The sequence below is a fragment of the Zonotrichia leucophrys genome, chromosome 1A, assembly GCF_028769735.1.
Source record: "Zonotrichia leucophrys gambelii isolate GWCS_2022_RI chromosome 1A, RI_Zleu_2.0, whole genome shotgun sequence".
Classification (NCBI taxonomy): domain Eukaryota; kingdom Metazoa; phylum Chordata; class Aves; order Passeriformes; family Passerellidae; genus Zonotrichia; species Zonotrichia leucophrys.
Window position 1 is genome coordinate 35,998,344 of NC_088170.1, and position 18,100 is coordinate 36,016,443.

At 46.3% G+C, this 18,100-nt stretch overlaps 4 protein-coding genes across 4 annotated transcripts; 3 read left to right on the forward strand and 1 right to left on the reverse strand.

The window, feature by feature from the left end:
- The first annotated feature begins 303 nt into the window (after positions 1–303).
- WBP11 (WW domain binding protein 11) lies at positions 304–10,985 on the forward strand. The gene is made up of 12 exons (XM_064702178.1): positions 304–437; positions 1,452–1,569; positions 2,378–2,409; positions 3,017–3,110; positions 3,507–3,703; positions 4,551–4,684; positions 5,435–5,634; positions 6,429–6,623; positions 7,104–7,205; positions 8,095–8,409; positions 9,018–9,200; positions 9,896–10,985. The coding sequence occupies exons 2-12, from the start codon at positions 1,506–1,508 to the stop codon at positions 10,327–10,329; spliced, it is 1,950 nt and encodes a 649-aa protein (XP_064558248.1). The 5' UTR covers positions 304–437; positions 1,452–1,505; the 3' UTR covers positions 10,330–10,985.
- A 1,347-nt stretch (positions 10,986–12,332) lies between these two features.
- On the forward strand, positions 12,333–12,814 carry LOC135442413 (histone H2A). The gene has a single exon (XM_064702201.1). It carries the CDS (start codon positions 12,365–12,367, stop codon positions 12,752–12,754), a length of 390 nt encoding a protein of 129 aa, XP_064558271.1. The 5' UTR covers positions 12,333–12,364; the 3' UTR covers positions 12,755–12,814.
- Positions 12,815–14,860: 2,046 nt separating this feature from the next.
- Positions 14,861–15,600, forward strand: LOC135442403 (histone H1). The gene has a single exon (XM_064702184.1). The coding sequence runs from the start codon at positions 14,882–14,884 to the stop codon at positions 15,536–15,538; it is 657 nt and encodes a 218-aa protein (XP_064558254.1). The 5' UTR covers positions 14,861–14,881; the 3' UTR covers positions 15,539–15,600.
- Positions 15,601–16,719: 1,119 nt separating this feature from the next.
- Positions 16,720–17,212, reverse strand: LOC135442423 (histone H2B 1/2/3/4/6). Its single transcript, XM_064702210.1, has one exon. The coding sequence runs from the start codon at positions 17,150–17,152 to the stop codon at positions 16,772–16,774; it is 381 nt and encodes a 126-aa protein (XP_064558280.1). The 5' UTR covers positions 17,153–17,212; the 3' UTR covers positions 16,720–16,771.
- Between the last annotated feature and the right edge of the window lie 888 nt (positions 17,213–18,100).

An 18,100-nucleotide genomic window follows, 5' to 3' on the forward strand; every position in this document is an offset into this window, starting at 1 on the left:
GGAGAGCGTGAGGGAGCAGAGGCCGCGTTCGCAGCCCTGTTTCCAGCGCAGGCCGTACGGGAGCATCCCTCCGGCACCGCGTGTGTCCACCCGCTCCCAGAGCCCGCCGGGGCCGCCTGGGCGCTGGTCTCTATTGCTATCTCTATCGCTGTCTCTATCGCCATCTCTATCCCTGTCCCTGTCTCTATCTCCGCCACTCCCCGCTCCCGCCCCGCCTTCCCGCCCCTCCCCAGCCCCAACCATAGAGTTGAGGCCTCCGAGGGGGAGCGAGCGGCGGCGGAACCATCGAGCCGCGGCCGCCGCTTCCGGAGCGCGGCTCCGCGCCGCCACTCGGTGCCGGTGCAAGATGGCGGCGGGACCGCGGCGGCGGCGGGCGCGGGGCTGAGCGAGGCCGCGGCGGCCCGAGGGAGCCGGAACTGGGCCCGGCCGGCCCAGGGGTGAGAGCGGCGCGGCGGGGCTGGGCTGCGGGGAGAGGAGAGGCGGCAATTCGCGCTGCCTCATTTTCTTCCTCCTGCCATCGGGCGGGAGTAGGATGGGGGGGGCTTTCTGCCCCGTTCCTCTGTGGCCAAAAGAATAATGAATTTAGTGCTTGATTTTATATATTTACTTTTTTCATCTTCAGCCGTTAACTTGTTGCGTTGAAACTCTTTAGTCTGGGTCCTTTGAAGATGTGAAGTCGAGGTTTCAGAAGTTTGTTCTCTTTCTCTTGGACCTTTAAATATTAGAAGGATAGGAAATAGGGGGTGTAAATCTAACTCCTGCCTGTATTTACTGAGCTTCCCACCTAAGGAAGCGATAGTGTCTTGAAAAAGCATAAACAAACCCACCCCGGTGCTTTGGCAGGGAAGTAGTTTTGGAGGGGAATGGAGAGAAGAAACATCCCTGGCTGTGGTTTGGACACTTATGTAGTCATCTGTAAGCTGAAGAAATATCTAAAGACAGGAAATAATTTTTTGCAGAATAATCCTACACTTGCTGATACAGTGGGGGCTGGGGAGAGATACCAGGGGCAGTTAGAAGTCTGAGGAAGGGAGGAGGTCTATGGCGAAACATTTGAAACAGAGGAAGGTGAAAACTGGAGAGCACTTACAAGAGTGAAAGAGAAGATAAACTCTGATACACTCTTGGAAAGATAAAATGTGTGTTTTTCCCTGCCCTGCAGCCCTCAGTACTGTAAGCACAAAGCTTCTTGGTTTGAGTTGTAATGTGAATAATAACAAACGCATCAATTAGCTTGAAATTATAAGCTACTAAATTAGCAATAAGTAGGTACTTAGTTAAATAGTAGTACTTTGTTGGTGTAGGGCAGTTTTGATACAGGTGCTGAGCTCATAGTCAAACCTTAAAGGTGTTTGGGCTCTTTGAGGGAGTAACTTGCTGATAGACAGAAGAGAAACAAGCGTCCTCAAGCTACCAGTGTGTAGGACCTGATACCATGTTATCTTTTCCAGGTCCATCCCTCCTTTTTAAGTTTCATTTTTTGAGGCAGAAGAAAAAATATCAAAATGGGGCGGAGATCTACATCATCCACCAAGAGTGGGAAGTTTATGAATCCCACGGATCAGGCCCGTAAGTATCCGTGAAAGCTGAGCAGGGAGGAAAGGGGACTGCCCAGAGGAGCAGGTAAAAAGCTTTCTCTGAGGATAGAATCCTCAGGATAGAACTGAGTTTCTCTAACTTGAAAAATATTATCTCAGTTTTGTCTGGGAAGACTGCTTGCTTTCATGCTCTTGCTTCTCTCAAGTATTTACCTCTTGGGTCCCCACTGGCTATCAGTGTTGGAAGGCCTTTGTACTTAGCTGCTGGATAAACTGCAGGCTGCTTCCTGGGACAGAGTTAATCTGTCCCAGGCAGGAATCTAAAGTTTTGCAGGTGCTCTGGTTAGATGGGGGAGTTGTCTTACTGTTTTGTCTATTTTTGGTAACATGCCAGGTGCTATCAATGCTCAGTGAATAAAGAAAATCTGGACTCCCACAGTGGATGTGCTTTATTTCAGAGGCATTCTCAAAGCCTACATATTTTTAAAGTGTGTTGTCTGATGACTCTGTTTCAGCTTCTGTGCAGCAATCTTTTCATGATTGCACCTATCACTATGACTTTGGCTGCCTATTGTTCTTTTTTGTATGGCAAAAGCCTTGCTTCTGCAGACATGAAGACTGTAGTATCTTTTTTTTTTCCTGTATAAAAGACAAGAAATAGAAATCAATTTCTATGTTCTATCTATGAAATGATATATTTCTCTTTCACTGGGAAGCAGTAAGTCTTTGTAAAATGAGTGAGCTGTTGAGAAACATCCCTAGTCTTGATGAAAAAAAGGTTATTCATTAATTTGATTTTGTCTTTCAAGTTGTTACTTTCTTTTTCTTTTCCCCTGTAGGGAAGGAAGCTCGGAAAAGGGAACTAAAGAAGGTAACTAAAGAGATTAGGGAGCTTGTAGTTGGCATTTCCTATACTGTGTATTGTGTGTGTGATTGTAAAGGGCCATGAATAGACTATGGATATTTTAATTGATATCCTAAGACTGACTTTGGAAATACTATCCAAACATGTAGTTCAAAAAAACATAGAAGTCTTGTTTGGAATAAAGATCCCCAGACATTCTTTAACTTGTATTTATTTTTGAAATATTGCTGGAAGTACTTAGAAATTAAAAAAACCCAAAATGACAAAGCAAAGAAGCAAGCAACAAACCAAATTAGAAAAAATCCAAGCATCCAAGAGTCACACACTTCTTAGTGTGTCTAATGTATTTTATCAGTTGGTTGTGTTGATTGCACGTGACTTAGTTGGAGTGAAGGAATGATGGTAGCATTTGCAATTACCAAGATAGCGGAATTAAAATTACCAGAAGTTTTAACTACATTTGCTGCTGATTTGTGCCATGGTGAATGTTTTCAGGGCATTCTGAGGTGTGATTTTTTTTTTTCTTCAGACTGGAAATACTGGGAAAGGGGTAACAGATGTTTTGTGTCTTTCTACTGTGAAACTTTTCTGTCTGCTTGATCTCTGATCTTAGAACAAAAAGCAGCGGATGATGGTCCGAGCAGCTGTGCTGAAGATGAAAGATCCAAAGCAGATTATCCGGGACATGGAAAAGTTGGATGAGATGGGTGAGTGAGTGAGAGGTACCAGGTGCTGGACTTAGGCCATGGTTTATGGAGATGCACAGTGTAGTTTTAACTGCCAGTGGGGGAGACTGAAATAGAGTAGTTTTTTTTTTTCCCTTTCCTGTAAGAAGGGGGGATCTGTGAATATCTGGGGATTGATCATTATTTGAGATGTTGTGATGCCATCAAAGAGGACTTTTTTCCCAGAAGATGATTGATAAGAAAATCAAGTAGTGTGTGAGTGCTACTAATGTAGAATTCAAGGAGGGGATTGTCAAAAGGCTGCAGACTTCCTGAAAACAGGGATTGGAACTTGCTTTGAAATAGTTCCATTCATCACAGTTGTGCAGTAGAGTGATTTGCAAATTTTTGTCTTTTTGTTTTGCTGTCTTGGATCAGAGTTTAACCCGGTACAGCAGCCACAACTTAATGAAAAAGTGCTGAAGGACAAACGCAAAAAGCTCCGTGAGACTTTTGAGCGTATCTTGCGTCTCTACGAGAAGGAGAACCCTGACATCTACAAGGAGCTGCGCAAGCTGGAAGTGGAGTATGAGCAGAAGAGAGCACAGCTCAGCCAGTACTTTGATGCTGTCAAGGTAATGCTTACTGTATCTCAGTCTTATAACTGTGGTAGTGTATTCTGTTTGCTCATTAGCTGTGACTGTTACAGAGGAAGGGAGATTTGTGTGAATTCAGCATCACGTGGCCCATATGAAATATTAATTTGCATGGTACCTCAAAAAATTAGAGCATTTCAGTGAGGACAGTGTGGTGGTTGTCAGGTCACTGTTTGTCTCTGACATGCTGATCTCATTCAAAATGAAGGGAGGAAAGGGAAATTTGTATTGCAAATCAACAATATCAGCCATTTGTTTTCTCTATTAAAGAGAGCGAGCTCGTGAGTGGGCAGTTGGTATTTCTGTGAATTTCTGCTAAATCTCTTGCTGGAAATAATGAGAAATCTTTGGCATTCTTTAAAAACCTTCCTCTAATATTCCTCCCTACCGTGCTGGAGAACATAGTGTTTTGCAAGTGCAAGATTCTGTAAGACTTCTTTTTTTTCCTCTCCTTTAGAACATGCAGCAGTCTGTGACTTGAATACTTAAAAAACACAAAAGCACAGCCATGCTCACCTGCAGTCTCTTCATTTCGTAGACTGAAGGTCTAAAAGAAGGTGAAAACCTGACTCAGTTTTGACTGAAATACTAAAGCTGTTCTTGGGTGCATTGCAAGTTCTTTGGTTTGCATTGAAGGTTTTTGCTGTTAACACTTTCCCAAATTTCTTTCATGGACTGCTGCAAGATAACACACCCTAAGAACAGGCACATTTGACAAGTGGTGGCAGGTTCCATATGTTCTGTACTTTAAAAAGTAATGAGATTGTGCAGTAGCTTCTGTGGAAGTAACCTATTCTCTATTTCTATTTTCCCCCTTCCCTTTCAGAATGCTCAGCATGTTGAAGTGGAGAGTATCCCCTTACCAGATATGCCTCATGCTCCCTCCAACATCCTCATACAGGACATTCCCCTTCCAGGGGCTCAGCCACCTTCTATCCTCAAGAAGACATCAGCCTATGGGTTAGTGGAAAAATAAACTTATGGAGGAAGTAAAATGGAAGCACTCATATTATGGGGGAGGAGCTAGGGGTAGAAGTAGAGGAAATATTGACTTGTAGAAGTTGGGAATTCTATGCAATTCTATTGCTCTTTATTTTAACCAGAGCCCTTCTTAATCTTTCCCCACCATTAGAGCTTTTTGTTTAAATTTATTTGAGTAATACATTATTCCTTCTAGTTTTTGTCTTTTTCGTATCAGGAATGTAGATCAGTAGCAGTAGTATCAGTCCATATTGGAGCCCTACTGTTATGAACATAAATGCCCTTTAAATTGCCCTATGTGTGTTCTGTTGTCCTGCTGCCATATTCAGTGTATATGGATAGTTCATATAAACTCCTAGTTTGCTTGGTTTTGTTTTGGTTGTTTTTTTTTTTTTCATTCTAATGCTATTTTTTTCTATTTCTTTCTGAATAGCCTTCTGTTTTTACCAACTCTGTGATTATTTCATTCTTCTTCTGTGGTAGGATTCAACAGCTGATTTTTTCAGTATTGTCTTCAGTTGCTTTCTGAGCAGCTTTTGTCTGATCTTCTTCAGTCGTGTCTTTGTATGATGTTGTAAACTCCTTGTGTCAAATCTGTACTTTCTATATGTTCATGTTTCTTTTTAGAAGTCTGCATAAGCAGTGGTGAGAGAAGGCTCAGTAATTGTACTAAAGGCACATTTGATGTAATTGTGTTCCTGCATTTCTCATTTCCTTTCATACTTCCAGCCCACCGGTTCGCTCCATTTCTGTGCTCCCTCCCCCGGGGCTCGGTGTTCCGCGTTTACCTCCGGGCAGGAAGCCCCCAGGCCCTCCCCCAGGGCCGCCCCCTCCTCAGGTGCTGCAGATGTATGGCCGCAAGGTGGGCTTCAACCTGGACGTGGCTCCTCGAAGGCGAGAGGAGGAAATTTCTTACAGTTCTGAAGCAGGTGAGGGCTTCCCTATTCCTCTCTGCAGTTTTCCTTGACCTCTGTTCTGCTGTGGATGGTCCTGCTGTGAATGCAGCGTGCCCCAGACAAAATGTTCTCTGGCAATATGAATGTTAGCACTGTTTGAAGGACTCTTACTAAGTGATTGCTCTCTGAGGTAATTCAGATAGATTCATAATATCTGCCATTTTGCTACCAGCTGTAGTTTTAAATGTTGAAACTTTTAATTGCATGTCTCAATACTTTTTTTTAGGTTAGGTTTCACAGATTAAATTTTTTTAGATGAATCCTTAACAGTGCTGGAACACTGTTCATATTAAAAAACCCACTCTCAGAGAAATCGTCTATTTAAAAAACCCATCAAATAAACACCCCCAAACCAAAACTACCACAAAATGAGCTTGGATGTGCATTTGCTAGGAGAACATAGGTCCTATTTTTCATACAGTTGCTGTATCATCCTTAGAAACTTTTGTGACTTGATGAATTAGCTTTATTTCGTGCCAGAAGACATCAAAATATTTCAGTGTTGGGCAATTGCTGAATAGAAGTTGATGAATCAGTTGCAGTAGCAGTTGCCTTCACTCTTCTGCTGTGTAAATTAATTAGCAGGTTAATATGAAATCTTACAGATTTTCCAAAATACCCTTTAAAAATATGTGCTAAAAAGTAAAGGGATGACAGTTTGTCAGTGCTTTTGCTAAGGGGAATGTTGTGACTGCAAACATATACTGGTGTGAAGGAATATTTTGTATTTGGAGTTGATGCATTTCCCAATACTTTGCTTTCTGCAGGACAGCGAGGCCATGATGATGACATGTCCAGCACCAGTGAAGATGAAGGTTATCCTGAGGATATGGATCAAGACAAGCACGATGAGAGCAGCGATGACAGTGACAGCGATCGGTCGGATGCAGACAGTGAAGGAGAGGACTTCCTGCATCGTGATAATGACAAGGAGAGGGAAGGTGGTGAGGAAAAGAAATCAGGTATGAAGGGGAAATGAAAGACAGGGAGTTACTTCTAAAGAAAAATACTACTTGATAGAGCTGAGGGTGTGTGTGCAATTTATTTAGTCAACTAACAATGTTCTAACTCACCTAAATTCCAGCTAAAGGATTTTTAATAATAAATGGGTCAGAAGGAGGCTATCTAGAAGTAAAGCAACTTTCAGATAAATCTGTTTTCTTAAAAGTTGAGTTAGCCTATAACTCGCAAGCCATTTTTCACCTGAATCATTGCAAAATTAAGCCTCAATATAAAATATGCTCACTTGCTTGGGTGAGACCTGTTGGTAGAGAATACTAGGTTAGCAAAACTTGAAACAATCAGAAACACCAGTGCAAACTCTTATCTAAGAAGCATCATTATGTTAGACTGATGGGCTATCCATACCAGGTATCAACATAGCTATCTGATTTTTCTTGTTTTTTCCCCACTTTCTGTCACCCTTATCCTGCTTTCCCCAGGTCACAGTGTCCGGTTTGCAGACATGCCTGGCAAGTCACGAAAGAAGAAAAAGAACATGAAAGAACTGACTCCACTCCAGGCCATGATGTTACGAATGGCAGGTGAGTCAGGTGGATGTAGTATGTGGTGAGATGCCTTTAGGCTTTCAGCTAAGGTTTCTGTGGGCAGCTTACTTTGCACAATTTTTATTTTATAGAGTAAATATTTTACTGTCATAATGTAGCCTCTGCTGAGAGTATCAGCTCTCATTAGGTATTTGAGTTATAGTTTGGTTTTTGCTCTTTTTTTTCTTTGTTTGTTTGGGGTTTTTTGGTTTTGTAGGTTTTTTTAAAATTTATTTTCAAGTAACATGTGTGTTTTGCATAGCAGAGTTGAAGAGTAGCAATTTACTTTTTTTTTTCTTCTAAGCCTTTTCTTGATTAGCTTTTAAACAGTTGTTCAAATGAAGTACAAATCTCTTTCTGAAAGAGAAAGGGTAACATTGTGTATGTGCTCAGCATGTAACCTGTAAGGATTTGTACTCCCTCAAAATACCCTTCTGTTGAGATAAGCTAACCAATAAAACAAACTTTGTTTTGAAAAGAAACTCCAGTATCTTTCAAAGGTGCAGGAGTTTCTTGGACATGGGGATTTTGTTTATTGTGGCGTTGTGTCCGCAACCCCCTGTTGCCTCGCCTCCCCACAAACTCCTTTAAGGCAGAGATTAAATAGCAGAACTTTGGGCTGGTGGTACAAGTTTCAGGTCCCAGAGGAACACATAACTCTTGTTGTCAGAGGTCTCTCTAGAACAGCAATGATTTTTCTGTTATTATTTTTATTTGTTTTCATTTTATGTTTACCAGTAAAAAGTGGTCAGATTTCTTCCCTTTGAAGTAAGGTTTATCTTTCTCTTGCTTCTTTTTATTTAATTCTGTGTACTTAGTTTTCTCTGTTGTTCACAAAGATGTTAGGTGTAGACAGATTTTATAAGGGTATCATCTCCATATCTAGGCCAGGAAATTCCAGAAGAAGGGAGGGAGGTGGAAGAATATTCAGAAGAAGAGGAGGAGGAGGAAGAGGACTCAGAGTCTGAAGAGACATCACAGCAACAGCAGCAGCAACAGCTCAGTGAGGAGGCACTTGCAGAGACCGGGTCATCCACTGCGACTTCCCAGGCGCAGCAGCAGCAGCAGAGTGCCCAGGCTGTGCCTCCAGCTCAGATACAGGCGCCTCCCATGCCTGGGCCTCCTCCTCTGGGGCCACCTCCAGCCCCTCCACTGAGGCCCCCAGGCCCACCCACCGGCCTTCCTCCTGGCCCTCCACCCGGTGAGTGCTTGGTTTGCCCTGCTCTGAGGGGTGCAGGCTCTCAGGCAGTGCTGTCAGTGAGGGACTCTGGAAGCTGCACACTGGGTTGCAGATGGAGTATATGTATCCGCTTACTGAGACCTGTGTGTCATCAGTCTGCATCATTGTTGCTGTACCTTGCTTTTGAGGCATCAGGCTCCTGTAGCTGTAGCCTTCCTGATGGTTGTCTTTGTTAGAGCCAACACTGGCAGACAGGAGCAGAGCCAGTGTATGAAGTGGAGTAAAAGAGCAAAAGTTCCTTAGTCGAAAAGAAAAATCAAATGCCGCAGAAAAGGGTTTATGGCTATTTAAATTCGAACAAACTCAGCTCAGAAGCTGTTACCAGTTACAACTTAATTATATGGGGAGGAACCCTTTTTCTATTATACACTTTGCCTTCATAAAGATGCTTTAAAACTGCAACTGCTGCCTCTCCTTGAGATTTTTAGAAATTCTATTTAATCTGGCAGCTAGATAATACAGCTTTCATTGGTATGTTGAAGATCTTTATCCTTAGCTGATGAGAAAGTTGCTGGGACATGTTTTTGACTGTGAATTAAATTTCTTGTTTGTTACATGAACGCTTTCAGGAGCTCCTCCATTCCTGAGACCTCCGGGGTTACCAGGGTTGCGAGGGCCTTTGCCTCGGCTGCTGCCACCTGGTCCTCCCCCGGGGCGACCGCCTGGTCCTCCCCCAGGCCCCCCACCAGGCCTGCCCCCGGGTCCTCCTCCACGTGGGCCTCCTCCTCGTCTGCCCCCTCCTGCCCCCCCAGGTAAGGGGTTCTGTTTGTCTCAGTGCCGGGTCCCTTCTTGCTTTCTTTTCGCAGTCTTGGCTGTGGTGATCAAGCCACTGAGGCATAATTGGCTGCCAGTTGGCCTTTGTTTCCTGGCTGTGGCTGCATTGTGCCGTGTGCTATTACATTGTTCTGTGCAGTAACAAGGAAGTGCTGTGCATAGTTTGGTAGCAAGAAATCTGCCCTGAAAAAAAGGGAATTTCAGAGTTTAAATTTTTACTCTGCTGGACTCTTTCTGAAGAGCATCTGGGTGCTGTAATGGTGCTCCACTAAATGATTTGGAGATCTGAATATTTGTCTGTTGTGCCTGGGTCAGACATTTCTAATGACTGAAATTCCAGTGGGATGGATTGTCAAGGAACTTTATTCTCAGATTATAACTTTAAATTTAAAAGGGAGTGATTAAAAAAATTAAATTTTTAAATTTAAAAATTAAATTTAAAAGGGAATGATAAAAAGCTTCTGTGGCTTTCAGAGCCTGAAGAGCATCATTTTCAACCTGGCATTTAGTGCAGATTTGAAAACCTTCTTATTTTTTAAACCAGTGCTGCTGCATCTTGTTGGGGATTATTTAATTTTGCTTTTTGTTCTTGGCATTCTGAGCCTGTGCATTTTTTTCCTCAAATATTTTGAAATTCCCAGATGTGGAGACAGCTCTCGCTTTCTTCTTCCAGGTATCCCTCCTCCTCGCCCAGGCATGTTACGGCCGCCCCTGGTGCCTCCCTTAGGACCTGCCCCACCCGGGCTGTTCCCACCAGCTCCCATTCCAAACCCTGGGGTGCTGAGCGCCCCGCCCAGCCTGATCCAGCGGCCCAAGGCGGACGACACCAGCGCGGCCACCATCGAGAAGAAGGCCACGGCCACCATCAGCGCCAAGCCGCAGATCACCAACCCCAAGGCGGAGATCACGCGCTTCGTGCCCACCGCGCTGCGCGTGCGCCGCGAGAACAAAGGCGCTGCTGCTGCTTCCCAGAGGAAGCAGGAGGATGAGCCTGCCCTGCCCTTAACCAAAGCTGCCCCTAAGGCTGGCGCGTCTGCCCCTATCTCTGTACAGACAAAGGATGATGTGTATGAAGCCTTCATGAAAGAAATGGAAGGTCTCCTGTGACCTGTCGTAGTCCTGGTCAGCTGTCCTGCCCCTCTGAACACTGTGGAGGGAGAAGAAGGGAAAGTCCTCCTGCAAGCAACGAAAGGGCATGACTGGAAATAGTTCCCTACCCACAGGTTAACTTGCCAGTGTGCTGTGAGCAGAGACCGCTGCAGCTGAGGTGTGCCTGGGCACCTCCTTTCAGAGCCACCACGTCCACCTGGGCAAAGGAGATTGCAGTAAAGGAGGCGATGCTGCTCCCCTCAAGTCCTCCCCCTTCCTTAGAGGGAGATAATGATGCTCTGGGGACGGGGGTGACTATTCCCTGCCAAAATCCCCAAAATCCTTACACACCCTGAGTGCTCTGGTGAGGGTAGTGGAACAGGTTTTTAAGGAGCCAGAAAAGTGTTAGCAGCATTTCATACACAAATGGTTGTCCAGTTTTTATTTTCTGTACTGTTTTTTTTTTCTGTAAATATTTTATAATCATGTTTTTAGTTGCAGTGAGGTTGATCAATCATCTTTCTTCCAGGGTAGTCAGGGAGGTAATTTGTTGCGTATACTGTACACTGGAGTTTTGCATCCTATCCCCTTTATGGTCATCTTGATGGGATTTTGTTGGCTGGGGAAACTTCATTTTGTCTCGTGAAAGACAATAAATGTTCAGTGTATCAAAATACCACTTTCCCTGTGATTTGTGAGAAACTAACAGGCAGGTGGAGAGGGAGGGGGGAGGGTTTTTAGCTCACCTTGGAAGATGATAGAGGCATTCAGAACCTCAGAAAAGTAATAATCACATTATAAATAACATATACTTACTTTTTCCCACTAAGCTTCTGCTATGCTAAATTCCTAAACATCCCTTTTAACCTTTATTGGTAGTTAGTAAAAACTTAAGTCCTGATATACTACTAATAATTACAAAACAATTTATTTTATATACTCTGATTGGAAGGCTTACTTCATATCAAGCCTCAGATAACTGCTGGGTGCATCATGGACAGGATACCTTAAGTAAAAATTAGCAAATACTTTTAATGTTAAAAGATTGACTGACAATTTTAGTAGTGGCTGGTATTAGGATACCAGACTAGCAGATACCTCAAACAATACATTCAAATTGGCTGTAAGTTTCAGGCTCAGCTGAATGCACCGTGTTTTGTGCTTAAATCTGCTTTAAGAAGACAAAGTTATTAGTTAACCAAACTTACACTCAAAAACCTTGAATCTGTTTTCACAAATTCTGGACACAAAAATGGTTGCACGGCAGTTTTCTATACCGACAACATGTAAAATTTACATGAGCCCGCCCACCTAATGCATATTGTGTGATGTAACTACACAATCCTTGAAACACGAAATTTTGTTTATTAAGCAACTTCTGTTGTGGAAGTTAGCTGATGACATCAGTTATGTTTACCAAAGTTGAGAAAATTCAGCTTGAAGTCAGATAATTCAGTTTGAAAACACCAATGTGAGTGATTGCAGCAATACTGAAGTAATTCGTCTGTAGGATCAGAGAAACGTCGTGTATTATGACTCCCTGCCTAGTTTCTACACCTATCAGTAGTGCTGGGGTGTATATGCTCCTAATGAAAGTAAAGCTTCTCTTTTATGATAACAATAACACATTTTTAAAGTAGCCCTGCAGGTTTAAAATACAGGATTATTTCTGAACCGATAGCCATGGCAGTGAGCGGGGTTTCGCTGGTTCCGGGGAGGCGGCTGTGCTCCTGTGCTCTTTTGGTCCGGCCGGGCTGTGCTCCCGCGCTCTCCCGGGCCGGCCGGGCGGAGCCGTTTCCCCGGCGCTGCCCTCGCTCCCGGAGCGGGGCCGGGGCCGGCGGCAGGGGCGGCTCCGCAGGAGCGGCCGCCGACGGCTCCCATTGGCCGAATTTGGATCCGCGGCGCCATTGGTCGGAACGAGACGGAGCGCACAGCAGCCAATCAGCGAGCCGGCGGGGCGCGCGCAGGAGCTATAAAAGGGGCCGCGCACGGGGCACGGAGGCACGTGACCGCGTCAGTCGGTTCGTGCGGAGGCGGTGTCGGAGCGGGAGCCATGTCCGGGCGCGGGAAGCAGGGCGGCAAGGCGCGGGCCAAGGCCAAGTCGCGCTCGTCGCGGGCCGGGCTGCAGTTCCCCGTGGGCCGCGTGCACCGGCTGCTGCGCAAGGGCAACTACGCGGAGCGCGTGGGCGCGGGCGCGCCGGTGTACCTGGCGGCCGTGCTGGAGTACCTGACGGCCGAGATCCTGGAGCTGGCGGGCAACGCGGCCCGCGACAACAAGAAGACGCGCATCATCCCCCGCCACCTGCAGCTCGCCATCCGCAACGACGAGGAGCTCAACAAGCTGCTGGGCAAGGTGACGATCGCGCAGGGCGGCGTGCTGCCCAACATCCAGGCCGTGCTGCTGCCCAAGAAGACCGACAGCCACAAGGCGAAAAGCAAGTGAAAAAAGCCCCAGGAGCGCTCCCAACCTCAAAAGTAACCCAAAGGCTCTTTTCAGAGCCACCCACTTCCTCATAAAAGGAGCTGTACATCCTAGCAAAAAAATAAACTAAACACCTCCCTTCCACCTCCCCTTTCTCAGAAAACCTAAAATGTAACTGAAGCGAACAATCCCCCTAAGACGTCCCAAATCCTTTTAATCTTAGTTCTTGGAAAAAATCCAAAATCAAACCGCCCTAAGTACTTTTCATCTTGGCTCTTAAATAATTGTCAAAACTTTGAAAAATCTACTGTGTCGTAAAATAAATCACTTCGCGTTAATTAAAGTTTGTTAAAATTGTAGGAAAGAACTCCCACCCCCATCACGCCTCTCCTTTTTCAGCTCGGCCCTCTGTGAAGTTCAGGTAATTCACTGATGTATTTAAAAACAGCCCTGTCCCCTCTGAACAACTTTTAGACCTACAGATGTTGTTGAAAGTTTTTTTGTTTTCTTTGCGTTTTTTTTAATTGGTTTAGTTTTGTTGTTTTGTATTAAAAGGCATTCTGAGTTACTAATACTTATTTCTCATTAAAAATCTAAGCTGCTGGGCCCATTTTCCGCCTCAAATCTGAAGGAATTTGAGAATAATTGTTCATCACGACACCCAGACAATCTGAGGTGAAAAGGACTGTTGCCAGTTTTGATTCCATCTTCTACATAGTACTAAATATAAACCATAAATATGCTGGAATAGAAACAGAAAATCTGCTATTATTGGTCAAAAACCATATTTTAATGATTATCCATTTGATAATATAAATTACTTGAATCATAACATTGTCCAGAATTTTAGTATCACCAACAGTTACAATATCAAGAGGTAAAAAGGAGGTTACAGGCCTTTGTCAAAACAATGGGTTGTAGGCATTAATAAACATGTCAGAGAATACTTCTTTTTATGCTTTGTACTCTGAAAAACAAAGTGCATTTATTTTTAATCGAAGCTTGGTTTTGGAAAAGAGCTTCTGAAGAGTGTTCCCCCTCTTGCTTAGCAGCCAGTTGTTCCAGTGCAGCAGATCCATCAAGACACGCCACTTTTAGCATTAATTCCAGTGTAGAGAGCCATCACTGGACAGTAAGAAAATGGAATATTTAGGAAATTGCTGTGAAAGAGGAATCCTGACTGATCACTTGAGCAAGTTTTAATTTGCTCAAGCAATGGCAAAATCAGCAGCAGCAGTGTTTCCTTAAACAACGATGACTCAGATTTTTGCCAATCCAGCTGTATCAAAATAAAAACACTGACATACTATGAAATGAGAGGCCACTGGTTATTATTATTAACAAAAATTGGCCGTGTTAAGTTTTTATGTCACCTAATTTATTGAGAAAGTGAGTATTTCTGTGGCAGAGGACGAGGGAACCATGTCTGCATTGTGTGCACTGAGCAACACAGCACAAACTGCTGTGCTGTAAAAAGTCACCTCCTTCGGTGGGACAAAAAGCCCTTCACGGGACTTTAACCCGCTCCTTGCCTTGCTGCATAACGCACCAATTTAATTTCTCTTCATTATTTTGAAAGAGGTAAATGGTTTTGGACAAAGGAGCTAATTTCTAATCCATATTCAGTGCTCAGGATGAGCCTGTGTTACTTACTCCTCTTTGAAATCAAATTGCGACTAAAATATCGATCTAAATCCCTCCTTTTCAGTTCAGATTAAGAGAAGACCCTTTAAAGAACATTAATTAATTACTTTGGAAATCTGGTTCCCCACATCGCGGATTTTATTTAGAAGGAAAAACAAAAGTTTCTGTCTCCCGAGGTCTGTTCAGGTCCAGGACTCGGTGTTTATCGCCTCTTTTTTAGCTCACCCGTTGCCTCTTCGAAAGGAAACTCGGCCGAGGGGAACAAGAGTCTTTCTTCTCCACGCCGCCGCCAACCGGGGGGGGGTCGGTGGCGGAATTTCCGCTAAAAAGGGCCCTTTTGGGCTCCTAAGAAACACAAACCGAGCGGGGCGAAGGCACCTTCCAGCCGGCCGCCGGGGCGGGCCCTGCAGCGCACCAATCAGCGCGCGGCTCGCTCTATAAAAGCCAGGCCGCCGACTCGCTGCAGGCCCAGTGCTCTGCCCGGCTCCGGACCCGGCCGGCACCATGTCCGAGACCGCGCCCGTCGCCGCTCCCGCCGTCTCCGCGCCCGCCGCCAAGGCCGCCGCCAAGAAGCCGAAGAAGGCGGCGAGCGGCTCCAAGGCCCGCAAGCCCGCGGGGCCCAGCGTCACCGAGCTGATCACCAAGGCCGTGTCCGCCTCCAAGGAGCGCAAGGGGCTCTCGCTCGCCGCGCTCAAGAAGGCGCTGGCCGCCGGCGGCTACGATGTGGAGAAGAACAACAGCCGCATCAAGCTGGGGCTCAAGAGCCTCGTCAGCAAGGGCACCCTGGTGCAGACCAAGGGCACCGGTGCCTCCGGCTCCTTCAAGCTGAACAAGAAGCCGGGGGAGACAAAAGAAAAGGCGACCAAGAAGAAGCCCGCAGCTAAGCCCAAGAAGCCGGCGGCGAAGAAGCCCGCCAGCGCCGCCAAGAAGCCCAAGAAAGCGGCGGCGGTGAAGAAGAGCCCCAAGAAGGCGAAAAAGCCGGCGGCTGCAGCGGCCAAGAAAGCGGCCAAGAGCCCCAAGAAAGCCGCCAAGGCCGGGCGCCCCAAGAAGGCGGCCAAGAGCCCGGCCAAGGCAAAGGCCGTGAAGCCCAAAGCGGCCAAGCCCAAGGCAGCCAAACCCAAAGCGGCCAAGGCGAAGAAGGCGGCGCCCAAAAAGAAGTAAGGTGCCTGAGAGAAATTGAGTCTACTCATCTAAATAAACCCAAAGGCTCTTTTAAGAGCCACCCACTTACTCTCAAAAAGAGCTGAAACACTATGGTCCTACATCAGCAGCCCCAAATCACTCACAGATTTTGGTGGGAGTTTACAGGGCGTTAATAAAGTTCAGATTTTGGGCACGAGTGCCCTCGGTAGCGCCTGCGTGGGAGATTGGGGCTCCCTTTAAAAGACAGCGTGTCCCTGGGTGCGTTTGGGAGCGCTGCGATAACAGCTGTGCCCGCCCCGCCCCTGCCCATTGACCGGAGCCGAGGGAGGCGGTGTCGGCGGAGCGGCGAGCGCCCTTTGCTCCGGTGCCCGGGGCCGTTTGAAAGTGCCGCCCTGGGCCGCGATTGGGCCCGCGCCGCCTTCCCGCCGCTCCGCCCTCCGGGGCCCCGACCCCCCCCGCGGCCCCAGCCCGGCCGGACGGTGACGCGCGGAGCCGCGCATCGGCCTTCCCTCCTCCATTCCCTCGCTCCCTCCTTCCGAGCCGGGGGGGCTGGGCAAGGCGGGCAAGGGGATCGGAGCACGGACGGGAACGTGCGGGCCGTGCCGCGGCCCCGTCCGGCGGCAGCTGCAGCGGGGGTCCGGTGCCGCAGCGGAGCAGGAAGGGCTGCGCCCCACGCTCCGGTTCTCACCGGCTCCCTTTAAATCCTGCAGTAAATCACTGAGAGCCCTTTTCTCGGCAGTTATCTATCTCCTGCGTGACTGGGACCATGGGTGTTTTAAGCCCGAAATGCCGCCGTTGAAAGTCTAACCCTACTATGTATCCAGACCCACCTTTAAATTAAGCCGCCAAGACAGAAAAAAACCTTTTTTTATTTTACTGCTTTAGTGCATTTAAAGTATGTGCTACGTGTTTTGCGTAAAAGGCATTTAACCCTTGGAAAATGTAACCAATTTCACCTTCCCCACGGGACTTGGGATTGGACAAATTGCTGCTGCTTTTTAGTCTCTTTTGAGAAGGAACCGGATTAGAGGTTGTGAACAAGTTGATATACCGCGCATAGGCAAGTTAAACTTTCTAAAAATATTAGTAGGTATTTAAACTTGCTAGAGCACCAAGTGATCTAAAAATTAACGTGCAAATGCAAAGCTACTTACATACCTCCCCACTAAAAGCATTGATTCAGCTCTTTTATTGAAAAAATTGGTGGCTCTTAAAAGAGCCTTTGGGTTGAGAGTGACGGTCCGAGGCGCCCTACTTGGAGCTGGTGTACTTGGTGACAGCCTTGGTGCCCTCGGACACGGCGTGCTTGGCCAGCTCGCCGGGCAGCAGCAGGCGCACGGCCGTCTGGATCTCCCGCGAGGTGATGGTGGAGCGCTTGTTGTAGTGCGCCAGGCGCGAGGCCTCGCCCGCGATGCGCTCGAAGATGTCGTTGACGAAGGAGTTCATGATGCCCATGGCCTTGGACGAGATGCCCGTGTCGGGGTGCACCTGCTTCAGCACCTTGTACACGTAGATGGAGTAGCTCTCCTTGCGGCTCTTCTTGCGCTTCTTGTCGCCCTTCTTCTGCGTCTTGGTCACCGCCTTCTTGGAGCCCTTCTTGGGCGCGGGGGCGGACTTGGCTGGCTCGGGCATGGCTGCTCTCCCTGGCTGCGCAGTCACAGCGGAGTGCGGGATAATGCGATTACTGCCGTATTTATAGGGCCCTTATGCAAATCGCTGGTATCAGAAAGCAGCGCTTTCATTGGACAACTACCGTAGTGACGTTATTCTCAGACCGAAGTGCTCTGCTATTGGTCCTTTTTAAACACCACACTAGGATTGGTCGCTGATTCGAATACTATCAGCCAATCAGAATGGGCTCTCTCAATCCCAGCCCTGGTGCCGAAGCTCCGCTGCGGCGCGGCCTCTCCCCGGCCCGGGGTCTCCCCCCAGCACCCGGCGGGTTCGGAGCAGCAAAACCTCCTTAAGGGCATTTCTGAGGAAAGAAAGAAGCAAACCCAGATACAAACAACATGTGAGGGGTTCTGCTACTGGTTTTTTTTTCTTCCTTTTTTTCTTTTTTTTTTTTTTTCCTACAAGAAGGAGCATATCTTCATAGAACAGTCTGTAACAGCCACGACATAAATGTGAAAGGGAAAAAGATGCAACAGATGCAAGAAAAGATATGGAGTCTGGAATACAAGCACTGTTAATTGTGTTTAGAACTAATCCTTTTGGCCCATAGAGTGTGGTTTCTTTTTCATCAAGCTGTGATGGAAGCTGTGATTTAATTTGTAACATTAAATGATTAGATTTCTTCTCAGATGGAATAAGTATTGGAAGTATGTGTTTAAGCCAAAACCATGATAACCCTAAAAATTAGATGTGGATTTTATTCTGCAGTTTGAAATTATCACAAACCAGAAAATCAAGCAGTTTTCTTGTTAATATGAATTCATTGTGCAAGAGGAAAATATGATTTTATTTCCTTTTGGAAACTTTAAGGACTGTTCAAAGAATGGACTTACCTGGTATCAGAGGAGAAAGGTTTCTTGCGTAGGCTCATGCCACCTATCTGGGACAAGGGAAAAAAGAGATCTT